At 44.4% G+C, this 14,711-nt stretch overlaps 1 protein-coding gene across 2 annotated transcripts; it reads left to right on the forward strand.

Moving 5' to 3' along the window:
- Positions 1-6,292: 6,292 nt before the first annotated feature.
- LOC120105362 (Galactose oxidase/kelch repeat superfamily protein) lies at positions 6,293-14,458 on the forward strand. 2 transcript variants are annotated; one of them, XM_088713249.2, is made up of 3 exons: positions 6,293-6,438; positions 10,686-11,234; positions 11,769-14,458. In XM_088713249.2, exons 1-3 carry the CDS (start codon positions 6,410-6,412, stop codon positions 12,313-12,315), a joined length of 1,125 nt encoding a protein of 374 aa, XP_088569375.2. In that variant the 5' UTR covers positions 6,293-6,409; the 3' UTR covers positions 12,316-14,458. The 2 variants fall into 2 exon arrangements, with proteins under 2 accessions (XP_088569375.2, XP_088569374.2); XM_088713248.2 differs by lacking the exon at positions 6,293-6,438 and adding an exon at positions 10,081-10,374 and having other exon boundaries at positions 11,769-12,446.
- The last annotated feature ends 253 nt before the right edge of the window (positions 14,459-14,711 follow it).

Here is a 14,711-nt window from a genome sequence, read left to right on the forward strand (position 1 = left end):
GCAAAAAACTTGGCTACATCCAAGTCCCCGAATCACAAGTGGTGTCTTAACGCTAGCCGGGGTAAAATCCTAGCTACGACTAGGTCAAACTAAAATGGCAGCCTAGCCTACTTGGTCGTGAGCTAAAGCTAGTCAGATTCAGCACAAAGGCACGACCTAAGGATCGAACTCTCTGGCATCGAGCTATGACGACGTCAGAAAAGATCCTATGTGCCAAATCGAATAGCTCGGCCTCTTATGATCATGATTGGGGGGCAAAGTGATTAGCGACTACCTTCAGGCTATATTGGCTCCCAAGGCGACCTCAAGAGGGATACAACCTTATCAAGTTGTTCGCAAGGCTTAATGCTACAACCACAATCACACAGCAAAATCGGCACAAGCATTCTGAAATACCTGTAAGTGCTGATCAAAGAGTTCTAACTTTCATTAAAAGAAGTGTCATTTACAAGTTGTGCCCATAGCCAGTTACATCAGAGAAAGAGAGACAAAATTAGTCCGCCAAAAGGTTGATTACAGCAAATCTCGTAAGAGGAGGGCTAAGATCCAAGACAAAGAGAGCATTTGGCCAAACTAGCAATACCTCAGCTCGAGGACGGCTGGAGATCCATTGCTCAGTTGGACTCGGAGGTAGCAGCTCAGTATTATCAGCATTCCGCTGGGTGCAGTCGTCCACCCCTTCACAAGGGTTGAGGCAGCTCAAGTCAATATTAAGGGCAAGCCTCATGACTTGATTTTTGCAAGATGTAAAACCATCCCCATAGGCCTCGAACTCCCTGGGTAGCCAACTCCACCTCCAACTATTTTGCATTCTCTCTCTCATTCCGTTAGTTACCCATGCTACCAGATGATTCCCAAAGCTATGAATGACCAGACTTCGCATACACTCAGCATCCACAGGTCTAGAGAGATATTTGTTGAAGAAAGAACATGAACATCCCCCCTGCCAAATTGTCAGAACTGTTGCGGAATGTAGTACACAGTGGTCCTTAATCACTAATACCAAAAGAGACTGGGACTAGATAAGCTGAAGAAAACAGACCCAAGCTCCAGAATACGGATAATGAATTATCTGCTAGTGCATACAAAACATTATGCAAGAGAGAGAGACAATAATAGTGTTGCTGGAATTTGGACCCGGAGGCGACCGTCGGCTGAGGAGGGGGGAGCTCTGGCGAGAATCGACGAACGGCGGTCCTGTTGGCGTGCCACGTCCTCCGGGAGACCTGCAACAAGCCGGTGGCCGGGGTTTCCGGCGCCAGCCCTCCGATGCTTAAGTCAGAGGGGGGCTTAATTTTGGAGAAGGAGAGGGACTGTATGTAGAAGTCCGAAGCCCCGCCCCCCTTGAGAGAAAGGAGTTCCCCTTTTTATAGGGGGAGTGGCAGGGTTACCTGTGATGTGACTGGGCGAATTAATGGGTTACCGTCACGATTGGACATGGGCGTGTGAAGTAATGAGTTGTCGTGGATGGCCCGTTCCCATCATGGGAGGAGATGGCGCGTAGCCAGAGCTTGCTTGTGGCGCGCAGTGCAGTACATTCTTGGGAATGGTGAGGCGTTGACAGTCGTAGCAGGGTATGGTCCCTAATTGATATGTCGTGGCGTGGCCGGCAAGTAAACCATGGTGCGGTGAAGCTGCTGCAGGGCATGGCCGCAGCATATAGACGACGAGGTCGGCCTTCTGAGGTCAGCTCGGCCTTCTGTGCTCGGCCTTCTGAGCTCGGCAGCCTTTTGAGCTCGGCCTTCTGAGTTCGGCAGCCTTCTGTGCTCGGCTCGGCCTATGAGCTCGGCTCGCTGTCGGATTTGGGTGCTTTAATTGTATTTATAGGGTGGTCCATTTTTTCCCCCAACACTACCCCCGACTTCCGAGTTCGAGCTACTTTTTGGCTCGGGCGAAGGAAGTAGTCCAGTCGTCGATCATCCTGTAATATAGCCAAATATATATGGAGATGTGCGTGCCAAGTAGGGTGTACCTCTCATGCAGTTGGAGTTAAGTGTTTCAGGTCGACTCAGCAGCCTTCTTTGGCTTGTGGTCGACTCAGCAGGGTGCCCCCACTCAGATCGGGGCGTGTTGTCGTAGGAGACGTCGAATGTCGTTGAATGCCTCGGGGGTCCGCGTAGGTACTACCCCGTCTTTCCGAGGTCGAGGGAGCTTGGGCTTGCTGTCGTCTTATCGGGGCATCTCGACCTTAGTCGAGGAGGCGCTACGGGGGGCCGCGAAGGTTCTACCCCGTTGTCGATGTCGAGCGCCACGGAGGGCCGCGAAGGTACTACCCCGTCTTCCCGAGGTCGAGGGAGCTTGGGCTCGCTATCGACTTATCGGGGCATCTCGACCTTAGTCGAGGAATCGTACGCAAGGTCGAGGGGTCTGGGAACGCACTGTCGACCTGCGATGCTTTCCGAGGTCGAGGGGTCTAGGAACGCACTGTCGACACACGGGGCATCTCAACCTTAGTCGAGGAGGCGCTACGGGAGGCTGCGAAGGTACTACCCCGTTGTCGATGTCGAGCGCCACGGAGGGCCGCGAAGGTACTACCCCATCTTCCCGAGGTCGAGGGAGCTTGGGCTCATTGTCGACTCAGCGGGGCATCTCGACCTTAGTCGAGGGATCGTGCGCAAGGTCGAGGGGTCTGGGAACGCACTGTCGACCTGCGACGCTTTTCCGAGGTCGAGGGGTCTGGGAATGCACTATCGACACTCGGGGCATCCCGAACTTAGTCGGGGTCTTTGAGGGAGATGGAGATGGAGACCGGAGATGGCCTTGTCTGTTGGCGATCGTGCGTTCCCACCTGGAGTGGGGCGACGTTGGAGATAGAGATACCCGTAGGTCGCCTTTTGCATTCTCCGACCTGGAGATAGATAAAATATTAAAATTATTTAAAACCAAAGTGGCATCCTGTACCTTTTGGAGACATTTTGATGGCTTCCGAACTTCGAAGTCCCTTAGGACTTGGCTTAGCACCAGCTTTCTTTGGCTCGATTTTCTGGGAGAGATGTTCTGCGCTCGGGCTTCTGAGCTCGGGCTTATAAGCTCGGCAGCCTTCTGGTCTCGACCTTCTGAGCTCGGCTCGGCCTGCATGAGCTCGGCCTGGATGAGACTGTTGTAGGTCGTGGCTGCAGCATGTGGATGACGAGCTCGACCTTCTGAACTCGGCTCGGCCTACATGAGCTCGGCCTGGATGAGCTCGGCAGCCTTCGGAGCTCGGCAGCCTTCTGGTCTCGGCCTGTATGAGCTCGGCGGGGACTTCGGTGATGGCGATGCTCTGAAGGAGAGCAACGTCGTGGGCGCCGTCCTGAGGACTTACACCCGTGAGGAGGGAGTACATGCTGGTTTCTTTCTGCCGAAAGATAGAAGAGTTTGAAGGGCAATGGGATTTAATGGAGCTGTACCCTTTACCACAGAGGCTTACAATCCCATTTTAAAGCTCAATAACTCTCCTTCTCTAGACCTCAGCTTTTATTTCTCTTTCCCTCCAACTCGTTGACGTGAGACTTGGGCTACTATTTCTCACTGGTTGCCCCCACATACGTTGTTGCAGCGGGAGCCATGCCTGATTCGAGATGGCTCGGGAGAAAGTTTCTTCCTCTGCTTAACATGAACCCGTGGAGGCGGTACAGGAGGGGCCTCCACTTGTTGTAGGCTTTGGGCTGCAATGGCTAATGCTTGGACTTGCTGCACTAGCGCGTCGAAGTGCTCGGGTTGGACTTGCGGAACTTGATCTACTGGAGATCTTGGTGGTGAATTCTGGACTGAGCGTTCGGGACTTGGAGCATGATGCCGAGAGGCATTAAAGGCTCCTCTGCTCCTTAGTTTCATGGCCGTAACTCGGGCCCTTCCTCTAGCGCCAACTATTGCTGGAATTTGGACCCGGAGGCGACTGTCGGCTGAGGAGGGGGGAGCTCTGGCGAGAATCGACGAACGGCGGTCCGGCTGGCATGCGACGTCCTCCGGGAGACCTGCAACAAGCCGGTGGCCGGGGTTTCCAGCGCCGGCCCTCCGATGCTTAAGTCAGAGGGGGGCTTAATTTTGGAGACGGAGAGGGACTGTATGTAGAAGTCCGAAGCCCCGCCCCCCCTGAGAGGAAGGAGTTCCCCTTTTTATAGGAGGAGTGGGAGGGTTACCTGTGATGTGACTGGGCGAATTAATGGGTTACCGTCACGATTGGACGTGGGCGTGTGAAGTAATGAGTTGCCGTGGATGGCCCGTTCCCATCATGGGAGGAGATGGCGCGTAGCCAGAGCTTGCTTGTGGCGCGCAGTGCAGTACATTCTTGGGAATGGTGAGGCGTTGACAGTCGTAGCAAGGTATGGTCCCTGATTGATATGTCGTGGCGTGGCCGGCAAGTAAAGCATGGTGCAGTGAAGCTGCTGCAGGGCATGGCCGCAGCATATAGACGACGAGGTCGGCCTTCTGAGGTCAGCTCGGCCTTCTGAGCTCGGCAGCCTTCTGTGCTCGGCCTTCTGAGCTCGGCCTTCTGAGCTCGGCAGCCTTCTGTGCTCGGCAGCCTGTGCTCGGCCTTCTGAGCTCGGCAGCCTTCTGTGCTCGGCAGCCTTCTGAGCTCGGCCTTCTGAGCTCGGCTCGGCCTATGAGCTCGGCTCGGCCTTCTGTGCTCGGCCTTCGGAGCTCGGCAGCCTTCTGGTCTCGGCCTGCTGTGCTCGGCCTTCTGAGCTCGGCAGCCTTCTGGTCTCGGCTTGCTGTGCTCGGCCTTCTGTGCTCGACCTTCTGAGCTCGACAGCCTTCGGAGCTCGGCCGCCTTCTGTGCTCGGCAGCCTTCTGTGCTCGGCTCGGCCTATGAGCTCGGCTCGCTGTCGGATTTGGGTGCTTTAATTGTATTTGTGGGGTGGTCCATTTTTCCCCCAACAAATAGTAATATCGGGAGTTATGTGAATAATATATGTGAATATACATGTATATGTACATGTGTATGTATTCTCGATAACAAAAAAAATAGGGGGAATTGAGTCATGTAAAATTCTAGGATCATTGAGTTATTCTGGAACGAGGTCACAGATCATTCAACCAATGCCAATGTTTTCTGAAAAAAATGAAGATTTTCAACAAAACAATAATAGTGTCTTTATGGAATGAGCTATTAGACTCTGCTACTCCTAAACACCTTAACAATGCTATAAAGCATGCATTTGTTCTCTAAGTACACATGAATCAGAAGGCAAGCCAATATCATGCAAAAGGGAATGGTGAATGAGAAACAAAAACTCTCAAGATCAAATTGCTCATCCAGGGGTCGACGAACTCTTGGCTTTTCGCCCCCCTCAAGCTCATCTTCTCCGTTTCACTCAGCAAATTCATTCTCTGCTCTTCCAGTAGATTATGTCTTGCCACTCCAACCTTTTCTTTAGCAGAAACCATCTCCACACCTCGGAGCACCGCCTCCTCCTCCTCGTCCTCTTCCTCATTTACTTCCGCATGTCCTTCAGGAAGATTTGCCTTCGACTCGGAACTGATTCGAAGCCTTGAAGCATCATAGGCCTGTTATAAAATTGATAAGAAACAAAAAAACAATCAGTAAAAAAGAAATCGAATTGCCTGCTTCAGCTAGTCAATCAAACAATCAATCCATCAACATAGAATTCGACAACACACCTTAAAATCGAGCGGAACCCGATCGAGCCCGGCCTTGCTGTTATCGTAGTAGGTGGAGCCACCGCCAGCATTCTTTCTCACGGAGATGGCTGAGGTAATTATAACCATCTTATCTTCGGGGAGCCCCAGCTCCATAATCTCCCTCCTCACGTGGTCCGGAAGGGCGCTCTCCGTGCGACCCCCGGATACCCCGCCATCAGCGCGCTCCCCTCGTCGTCCGTGTGGCAGTCGGATTAGGGCGGTGCACCACCGTCGCCGGCGGTGGAGGTGGCGGAGGAGGAGGAGTCACGCGCGAGGAGCTGGAAGGTGGCGGAGGAGGAGGAGTCGCGCGCGAGGAGCTGGAAGGTGGCGGAGTTCTTCCTGTCGATGAACTTCTTCCGCCCCATCTTCGCACGAGACGAGGTTGTTTCCAGGGAGAACGATGCACCTTCCTTCGCGTCCGTCGATCGTTGGATCATCCACTCCTCGCTTTGAGAGCTGCAAATGATAGAGCACCGAAAGTTTTGAAATCTGTGTAGTGGATGATCCAACGGTCGATGGGCGCCAAGGAAACAACCACGATCCCTAGAGTTCCAAGCACGACAGCAGGATGTCAGCATAACGGCCGTCATAGACCGTTAATCCGTTATCTTATTCTTTATTAGAACGGGTTGAATTGGGTTGGGTTTGGCCGGAAACCGGATCCGACCCGATTCAGTTGTTGCCCAAACAACGATAGATAGGGACTTCTCCGCGAGCGAGCGTAACACAACTCTCTCCATAAAAAATAGGATCGCTTTCTCTCCAATTAATCGTCTGTGGGGAAATGGAGGAGGAGCCCGTGGGCGATGATCGGTGAGCTATATTTGCTTTTCCTTTATATTTTTTTTCTTTAATTATCTTTTACTCTTTTAAATTTGGCTTTAATAATTTCTTTGTAGATTCCAAATTACTTTTCGTGTGCTAGGGCTTTTCAATAGATGTTACAGTTATTGGTTTGTGTTGTTTTAGATTTCGTGGCCAACAGTTTGCTTTTCAGAATTGCGGATAACAAACATCTTGTTGCTGAAATCTGCCCTCCTTTATCTCGATCATTATTTAAGCTGCAGGGCACCATAAAATTATCCTTGTAAGACTTGTCTGATTAGTATACTCTGAAGACGTAAACCCGGCTGACTTAAAAAGGAGGAAAAAAAAAGAAAAGAAAAGGTGAATTTTTTGTCATTTCTTTGAAATCGGCGTCTCCATTGAAAACTAAATCCTAGTAGGCTTTTTGCAAGAGTATTCTGCTACTTTGGATCTACTTATCATGGCTTAGATTGGTAGGAAGTCCATTAGGACTGTTTGGTTCACAGGAAAAATTTCCCCTCACTGAAACGTCTTTCTTTCATGGAAAAATGGTTTTTACTTGTTTTGTTGACCGTGAGAAAGTGGCACATTCTAGAGTGGGTTATATTTGATTGAGCATCTATTTTTCTGAGAAAGCTGTGAAAAATACCTGTTATGCTTTTAGTAAAGGAAAAGATATTGCCTCATTCTATTTAAAAGCTTAACGACACTTTTGGAAAAAAAAGTTTCAATTTCCAACCGGTGGGAATTGGATTTTTCTATGTCTTATATGAGTTTTTTTTCCTGTAAAATATGGAAATCTTATTTTCATAGTAAAACTACTTTTCCATCTCTCTTTCGTGAACACTCTAACCAAATATGAGGCATTTCTTCATTTTTCCGTTGACTGCACTTTTTCCTCTCCTCTTCCTGCAAACCAAACGAGTCCTTAAAGTTTTAGGACAAAAAGAATAGTGTTGATAGGGGAAATACCAATCTTGTGATAATCCTATGATCTTTTAGAGTCATGGTTTTCATGGTGGCGAAGACATTAGTTTGTAAATGTACTTTCACCTGCTGACACAGCATACATATCAGTTCTTATTATCTTAGCCAACAAAACTGATATATCCCATGATGTAGGCAAATAAAACTGAACCAGGCTTGATCTTGTTTTCTTTCTCTCCATATCATAACCAATAACAACACTTTAAGTTACAAGTGACTGTAAGAAATGATTGAAAAGAATAAAGAGAAAGCTGAAACTTTCTGGATCAAGCTGCTACTTTCCAACATCCTAAATACGCTTTTAATGTTGTGGAAAACAATAAACTCATATAATATTCAAATTAAGAGATGTATAAGGCATTAAGGAACGAGTAAAAGAAAACAAAAAAAAAAAAAATCAAAATTTTCCTTCCTCGTCAGATAGAACATGAATTACCTTGAAGATATGCGCACAACAGGTCACATGCAATGCACACCATGAGGATCATGGAGCATATTTGATAGCCCTATGAATCAAAATGCCTTAACTTATGTGTGACACAGATTTGGGATTAGTTGGATCAGCTCCACGGCTTCCAAGCCATTCTTTGCAAGGTATCTACTATTGCACGTACCAGCAAATGAAAATGCCTCTCTTTTATAAACTCTTTATGATAAAAACACAAAATATTTTCAATACTTATCATATTTTTCCAGAAAAGGCAAAATAATGGGATGTGGAAATATGAAAGGAAGAAAATAAACTACATAGTGTTAGAAAATAAAATATGCTATAAGAAATGACAAATATATATAAATAATGCAAGACAAGCATGCACATGCTGATTGTCTACTTTGAAAAATTAAAAAGGGAATTAATATATTGATCAGGAAAAATAAATTTCTTTTCCAGTCTTCTACTTTTTTGGCTCTTTAAAGAATATAATATGGAAATTATAGCACCTGAAACCAGATGAGGGCAAGCCTCCATTGTGACTGGGTGTCAGGGCAAGCCTCCATTGTGACTGGGTGTCATGGGTTCAAATCATGTAAACAACCTCTCCATAGATGGGGGGTAAGACTGAGCACATTTGACCCTCCCCAAACCCTAAAGTGAGGGAAGCCTTGTGCACTGGGATGTTGCCTAAAATTGGATAGCATCAATCATCCTCTTTTTTTCCCCTATAAACAAAATAAAAAGAGGAAGGTCATAATTTTATAGTTAAAGGTTAGTTGCACAGAATAAATTCTAATATTTTTCAAGGATTTCACTCAACTTGCCTAAGAATGGTGCCGCGGGCATGTGGCTGGTGCTTTCCTTCCATGACTTTCATATAAGATCTTGTGTAGTTTTGGATGAACAATTAAGATGGACAAGGAATTCATGATGAATCTGTGGTTGGATGTGAAGTTGGTTTGGATCCAAGAATTGTGGTTGGATGGAGCTCTCGTTGGAAATAAGATGGATCTGCTGATGGATTTCCATGTAAAATTGGTCATAGATTTAACAGATGGGTTCAATATTTAAAGTTGGATGTCATGTTAATGAAATCAAATAGTTGTTTATGATCAATTCTATGATCATCAATCTTATTTATATTGTAAATAATGATGCTACTTAGAGAATTTAATATGAACACACCTTGTTGTCTTATCTTCCTCATCATGTGTCTTAGTGTGTACTGTGGGTCACATCAGTAACAAGTGCATGCAACAAACATGGTGAGAGTGTTGCCAATATTTTACAGGCAGTTATAGAGTCAAGAAGATTCTCATTTCCATCTTTCTCTCTCATTCCCTCTCTCTATTAAGACTAACCCTAATTCCAGGGGATGAATAAAGAGATGTGGTTCATAACTTTCTTTCATTATATCTTTGTTATTTCATTTTAGGAGATCCATTGAACATATCATGTACAGGGATTAGGTCGGTTTAAATGATATGTGTACTTGAGGTAGATGTCAATGAGAGACCAAGAGATGTGTTCCCATGAAGAAAGGCAGGAAAGAAAGCTGTGCATGTAGAGAGAGATGGGTGAGAGAGATCTAATTCATCCTAAATTGGAACAAACATGAGAGTCCTTATTTTCTAGATAATAAGGAGAAGCTGCCAGGTTTGGGGAGGAGAGGGGATTGAATTAAGAACTTTCTTTGAGGTTCCTAGACATGCAAGTGAGAAAGAGTTGACTAGCATTTTCTTTTCAAATTACACATTCACATCATGTAATGAAAAATTTCATGTGAAATAATTAGTATATTCCACCTCACATAAAATCTGTATGAACCAAACCCCCCTGTTGGCTATTTTGAATATGGTATAGATTACAAAAGCATGACATCGATAAATATCATGTTGCACACGTGTAGAAGACTGGTGTTATTTAGGGAATGTAAAAGATAACAAGCAAAATTCCCTTCCAAAGAAAATGGGAATGAATCTAATGGAAATTAAAAACTTTTATTTTTTTCTTTAATCTAATATAGATGTCAACAAGATTCTGAATCAGCAAATTGATCTCATTGTGTTTTTATTTTTTAATTTAATGTTAAAAACAAATAGGTAAATATAATTTTCTTATGGGTAAGAATATGTAAAATGATTGTTAATCTCAATTTAACTATATTGGCTAATATTTCAATGTCTTGATTGTTTTATACAACCAAGATTTTGAGATATCTTGTTGGTTTATAATTATTCAACCTTTCTTGACCAAGAAAACATGATGTCTAAAGAAAAAGTATTGACTTCCAGTGAGAACACTGGGATGCGAAATGTAAAATCCTGAGCTTGTCTTTAATATTCTAACATATGGAATATAATGAAAGCCTTTGTATTCAATAATCTGACTTACTGCGTATATGCGATTTTGAATGCTCCATCTTTGCTGACCTATTTAGAGTCAACTTCTAGTTGCAAGTATCGAACTGCTGGGAATGTGGAATGCATATTTTGCACATGTGATTGTAAACATATCAGGTTATACTTTCATCACCCTTAAAACTTTACTCCTTGGTTCTTAGTTACTCAAAGATAAATTCCATCTAGAATTTGTGGAATAAAACCCGTCTTACCCAAAAAAAACAAGCGAATTGTCAAAACAGTTTCACCTTTGACAACGCCCATGGTGCACTGAAATTACCTTCATATTCCTTCACTCAACTCTTGTAGATCATGTTTTGTCATTTAGAGAATGCTCAAGTTAGTATTATGAAAATTGGGTCTTTTAAACATCAGTTTATTTGTAAATGCTTTATGGAAATGTTGATCAAACAATTCTTTCTGAACAGGGAGTATCAAGCTATAATTCCGGGGTTGCCGGATGATTTGGCATTAAGGTGCTTGGCAAGGATCTCGCATGGATATCATGGATTGCTTGAATGTATTTCTAGAAAATGGAGAGATGCAATCAGGAGCATGGATTATGCCCACATGAAAGCTAGGCATGAGCGGTGTGGGAATTGGTTATTTGTTTCAACAGCTGATGGTAAAGGCCAATGGGATGCTTATGATCCTGATGCAGATCGTTGGCACCCTCTTCCTACAGTACCAACTGATTGTGATGAAAGCTTCTGCGGATTTTCTTGTGTTAGTGTATGCAAGAAATTTCTAGTGATTGGTGGGTGCTACTTATATAACAAAAGGAGTTTGGCAATAAATGATGTGATATTGTTTGATCCATTCAAGAAGCAATGGAAAAGGGCTGCCAATATGCAAACAGCACGAACTGATTTTGCATGTGCAGTTATCTCTAACAAGGTCTATGTGGCTGGGGGAGGCAATTCAAGTTGTACTGGAGGACTTTCTTCTGTTGAAGTTTATGATCCTTGTGCAGATAGGTAAGCTTGTTATAAAGATTTTTTTTCATCCATGTTCGTTGTCTCGGTACTAGACCCTATATCGGTACTATCCTATTATGGTGTTGATACATCTGGTATAGGGGCTATTTCAGTGTACCAAGTGTCGGTACGTCCCCTGTATCGTGTATTGGTTTAATACTGGTATGGTACGGTTGGGTCGATATGCACCGGTACTGACCGATACGGTAAACCTTAGTTTTCATGATTTCCTAAGTTACTAAGTTACCATTGAGGAGCAATTTACAATTAAAATACATAGGCATTTTATTTGGTTTTTATCATGCAGTCTATTCATCTTGTTTCTTAATATATTTGTTTTAGTTCAATAGAGTTACCATGGACTGCAGATGTATGTAGGGTAAACATCCTCCAATCCTTCATTCCCTCTTAACAAATGAATATGTTTGTATGTGCATGCTATGCATACTTACACATGCATACACATGTAATGTATATGTATATGTAATGGTTAGTCGAGAATTTCACATTGCTATAAATTGTCAACGGTTGCAGGTGGGAAGATTTACCACCAATGCCTTTCACACTAATTGAATGCTTCAGTATATCGTATGGAGGTCAATTTCATGTTCTTGGCAAGAGAGAGTATAACATTCAACAAGATACATACCTTATCTTCAATCCAGTGAACCAACATTGGTGCATCATGGAAGATCTGCAGCTGTTTTGTAAGTTGACACATAATTATACAACTATACAAAACGGCAACATCTACACTATTCTGGAAGAAGGGAGCATCAAAAAAGTGGACATGGATCAAAAGGTCTGGTGTACATTGGGTGAATTTCCTGCAGTGGTCCTTCCAAAACACATGAGATCATTGAAGCCTTTTACCTTTGGATTTGTTGCATTCCAGCAGTATTTATATGTCATTGGGGGCATGACTCTTAAGTATAACTTAGATACCCTTTCATATGGCATTGTGAAGCTGAACTCGAATAGGTTTTGTGATATGAGGAAATTGCCACTAGAATGGAAGGATGCTAGACCCATGCCAATAAGAAGTGGTCGCATTTTAGGATGTGCTGTTATGGAAGAATAATTTAACCCTTTTCTATATATTTTGTGTCTAAAACTTCTTTCTTTTTGTATAAAGAAAGGTCTCAACAGTCTAATAGCTGTTCATTAAAACATGGTATCTTTATGGGGAAAAACAGATACAGATTTGGTTCCCATCATTAGGGTTTTGGCGGTATTAGAATATTTGCCTTATAGAATTCATATGATTTGCTTTTTCCTGGTTCTCACTTGGTTCAACTGCAGGTGAGGAAAATCTATTGTAACAACTGGTTCAAAACTTGACATATCGTTTCAGGCCACTCTCATGTCGATTATCTCATGTCGTTTTAGGCCATTCTCAGCTGGCAGAACAGGGGACTCTGTTTGAGAGATGTCGAACTAAAAACATTTTGGCATTGCTGCTGCTGCTAGTGTTGATGAAACTTTGGTCGGAACTGGTTCAAAACATGGCATATCAGGGGTGTTTTTCGTACATAGCAACAGTGAAAAGACATGAATTCAGCTAGCATCAAGTTTCATGGATGTGTTTTCTGCCCTCCTGCTTGCATTGTCGCCCATTAAAATATTGTCAACCACACAATTTTGCAAAGTTCCCCATCTTCTTTGATCATCAGATGGTGCTCAATTTGAACATTAAAGACATCATAGGATTGGACAGATAGAAAGAAATCTGACCTTTTCATTGATTAATTCAAGATCAAATCACTGTACTTGTATACATATTGTTGTTTTGGTAAATGTTGTATACATAATGTTCATATGTACAACTAGCTAGAAAGATAAAGAAATTAAACACAAAAGAAAGAAACTACATCATAGGCTGGCCCTGTGGATAGGAGCTGGACGTGGGCATGTGGTATCTGCAGATGGGGCAGAGATGGCTCTTTTCCAGCCACTGGGTGATGCACCGGCTATGAAAGGAGTGGGAGCATGGCGTCATACTCACTTCCGCTCCGGCATCGAAGTCCTCCAGGCATATCACGCATTCCTCCTCCTGAACGCCTTCTCCTCGACCATACGGCGACCGCCTCAAACTCTGGATGAAAGATTTGCTCGCCGGCACCCCACCAAATCCACTTTCTTCCTCTGCGTAGTAATATTCCTGCACGAAGATCAGCTCCTCCTCCTGCAGAGGCCTAAAAAACATCCACTCGTCGATGAGTTCAGAGTCTTGGGCGGAGCAGCCGGGTGCCAAGAATGTGCCGATGTCGATGACCAGCTCGAGAGATGATCCAGACGCCAGCTCTACCGCGGGTTGGAAAGCCAAGAGGAGCAGTCGACGCTCGCAAAGTTGTCGAATCTTGGCATCCAGGTTGGATGCCACGAGCGAGACGATCCCTGGCACGGCTCTGAGCAGCGAGAGCTGGCCCAGATAGAAGCGAAGGGACATCACCGCCGGGGAGGCGGACAGGTCGTCGAATTCGGTGACACGAAGATGGACAACCACCTGGGGTCGGGCATGCACGACTCCATGGGCTTGAAGCTGGATGACCGTGTCACCAAGATGGTGAATCTCAACCTTTGCCATCTCTCTCTGTCTCTCTTTCTTCTTTTCTCCTCTCTGAACTGCTCGGAGACTCTCTTCTATCTTTCTTGTCTCTCTATCTCTTTCGTGTTTTCTCCTTTCCCAACTGCTCGGAGACCGTCTTCTATCTTTCGTGTTTCCTATACGTCTTAGGAGAATCGGGAGCCAACGGTCGAATATTAGCGGTTCAAATTATGGGTTTGGTGAATCCGATTGGATTTCTAACTAAGGGTTGTTCGCTTGCAACGGTTCGATTTCGGATCTGTAAATCGATTCGGGATAGGATAAGGTTTTGGGAAATCCAACGGTCAAATTTGGATCTGGTTGCTTGTCCCTCGGATGCTCGACGAGAACTTTTTTTCAAGAACAACTAGTAATACCAACGGTCAAATATAGTTAGAAAGATTGCGCTCTACAACGCTTACGGAGGTGATTTACAGCAAGGAAGAGTAAGAAGAGCCAACATTGCTCTGCTGTGAGAGACAACAATGCAGACTAAGGGAAGAGTGACCTAGCTGGTCCATAAGAAAACCATCTCAGAAGGCAATTGCTAGACTAGTAATTTTGGTGCTCACTATTCAGAACTAGACGGTAACAAAAGTGATGTGCCATCTTATAAGTTGATCCTACTCATTGATAAGAGGTTTCAGGATTTCATTTGCTAGCTGTCTTGTTTTCTTGGGGGTAAGATATGTTTTACAAAAAGAATAAATCTCTTGCACTTGTCACTCTTTCCTAGCATATATTTTCATGATCTGGGTCCTTATGTTTTTCCAATTCTATTCTTGTTCGGATATTTAAACTGCTATCGCTTGGTCCTGTAATTGTTGAGATATACTTGATGAATAATGTAACATTATTCTCTTTATTGACTCAGTACATGTAAGTTCTGT

Source organism: Phoenix dactylifera, chromosome 17, assembly GCF_051530095.1.
Source record: "Phoenix dactylifera cultivar Ajwa chromosome 17, Ajwa_hap1_PhDact_Kaust_v1.1, whole genome shotgun sequence".
Taxonomy (NCBI): domain Eukaryota; kingdom Viridiplantae; phylum Streptophyta; class Magnoliopsida; order Arecales; family Arecaceae; genus Phoenix; species Phoenix dactylifera.

Bases quoted from the DNA above. Each gene is read 5' to 3' on its own strand.
- LOC120105362 (XM_088713248.2), top strand. From the start codon at position 10,217: ATGAAAGCCTTTGTATTCAATAATCTGACTTACTGCGTATATGCGATT. The intron at 10,375-10,685 runs GTTATACTTTCA...CTTTCTGAACAG, and splicing joins TGTGATTGTAAACATATCAG to GGAGTATCAAGCTATAATTC. The intron at 11,235-11,768 runs GTAAGCTTGTTA...CAACGGTTGCAG, and splicing joins TATGATCCTTGTGCAGATAG to GTGGGAAGATTTACCACCAA.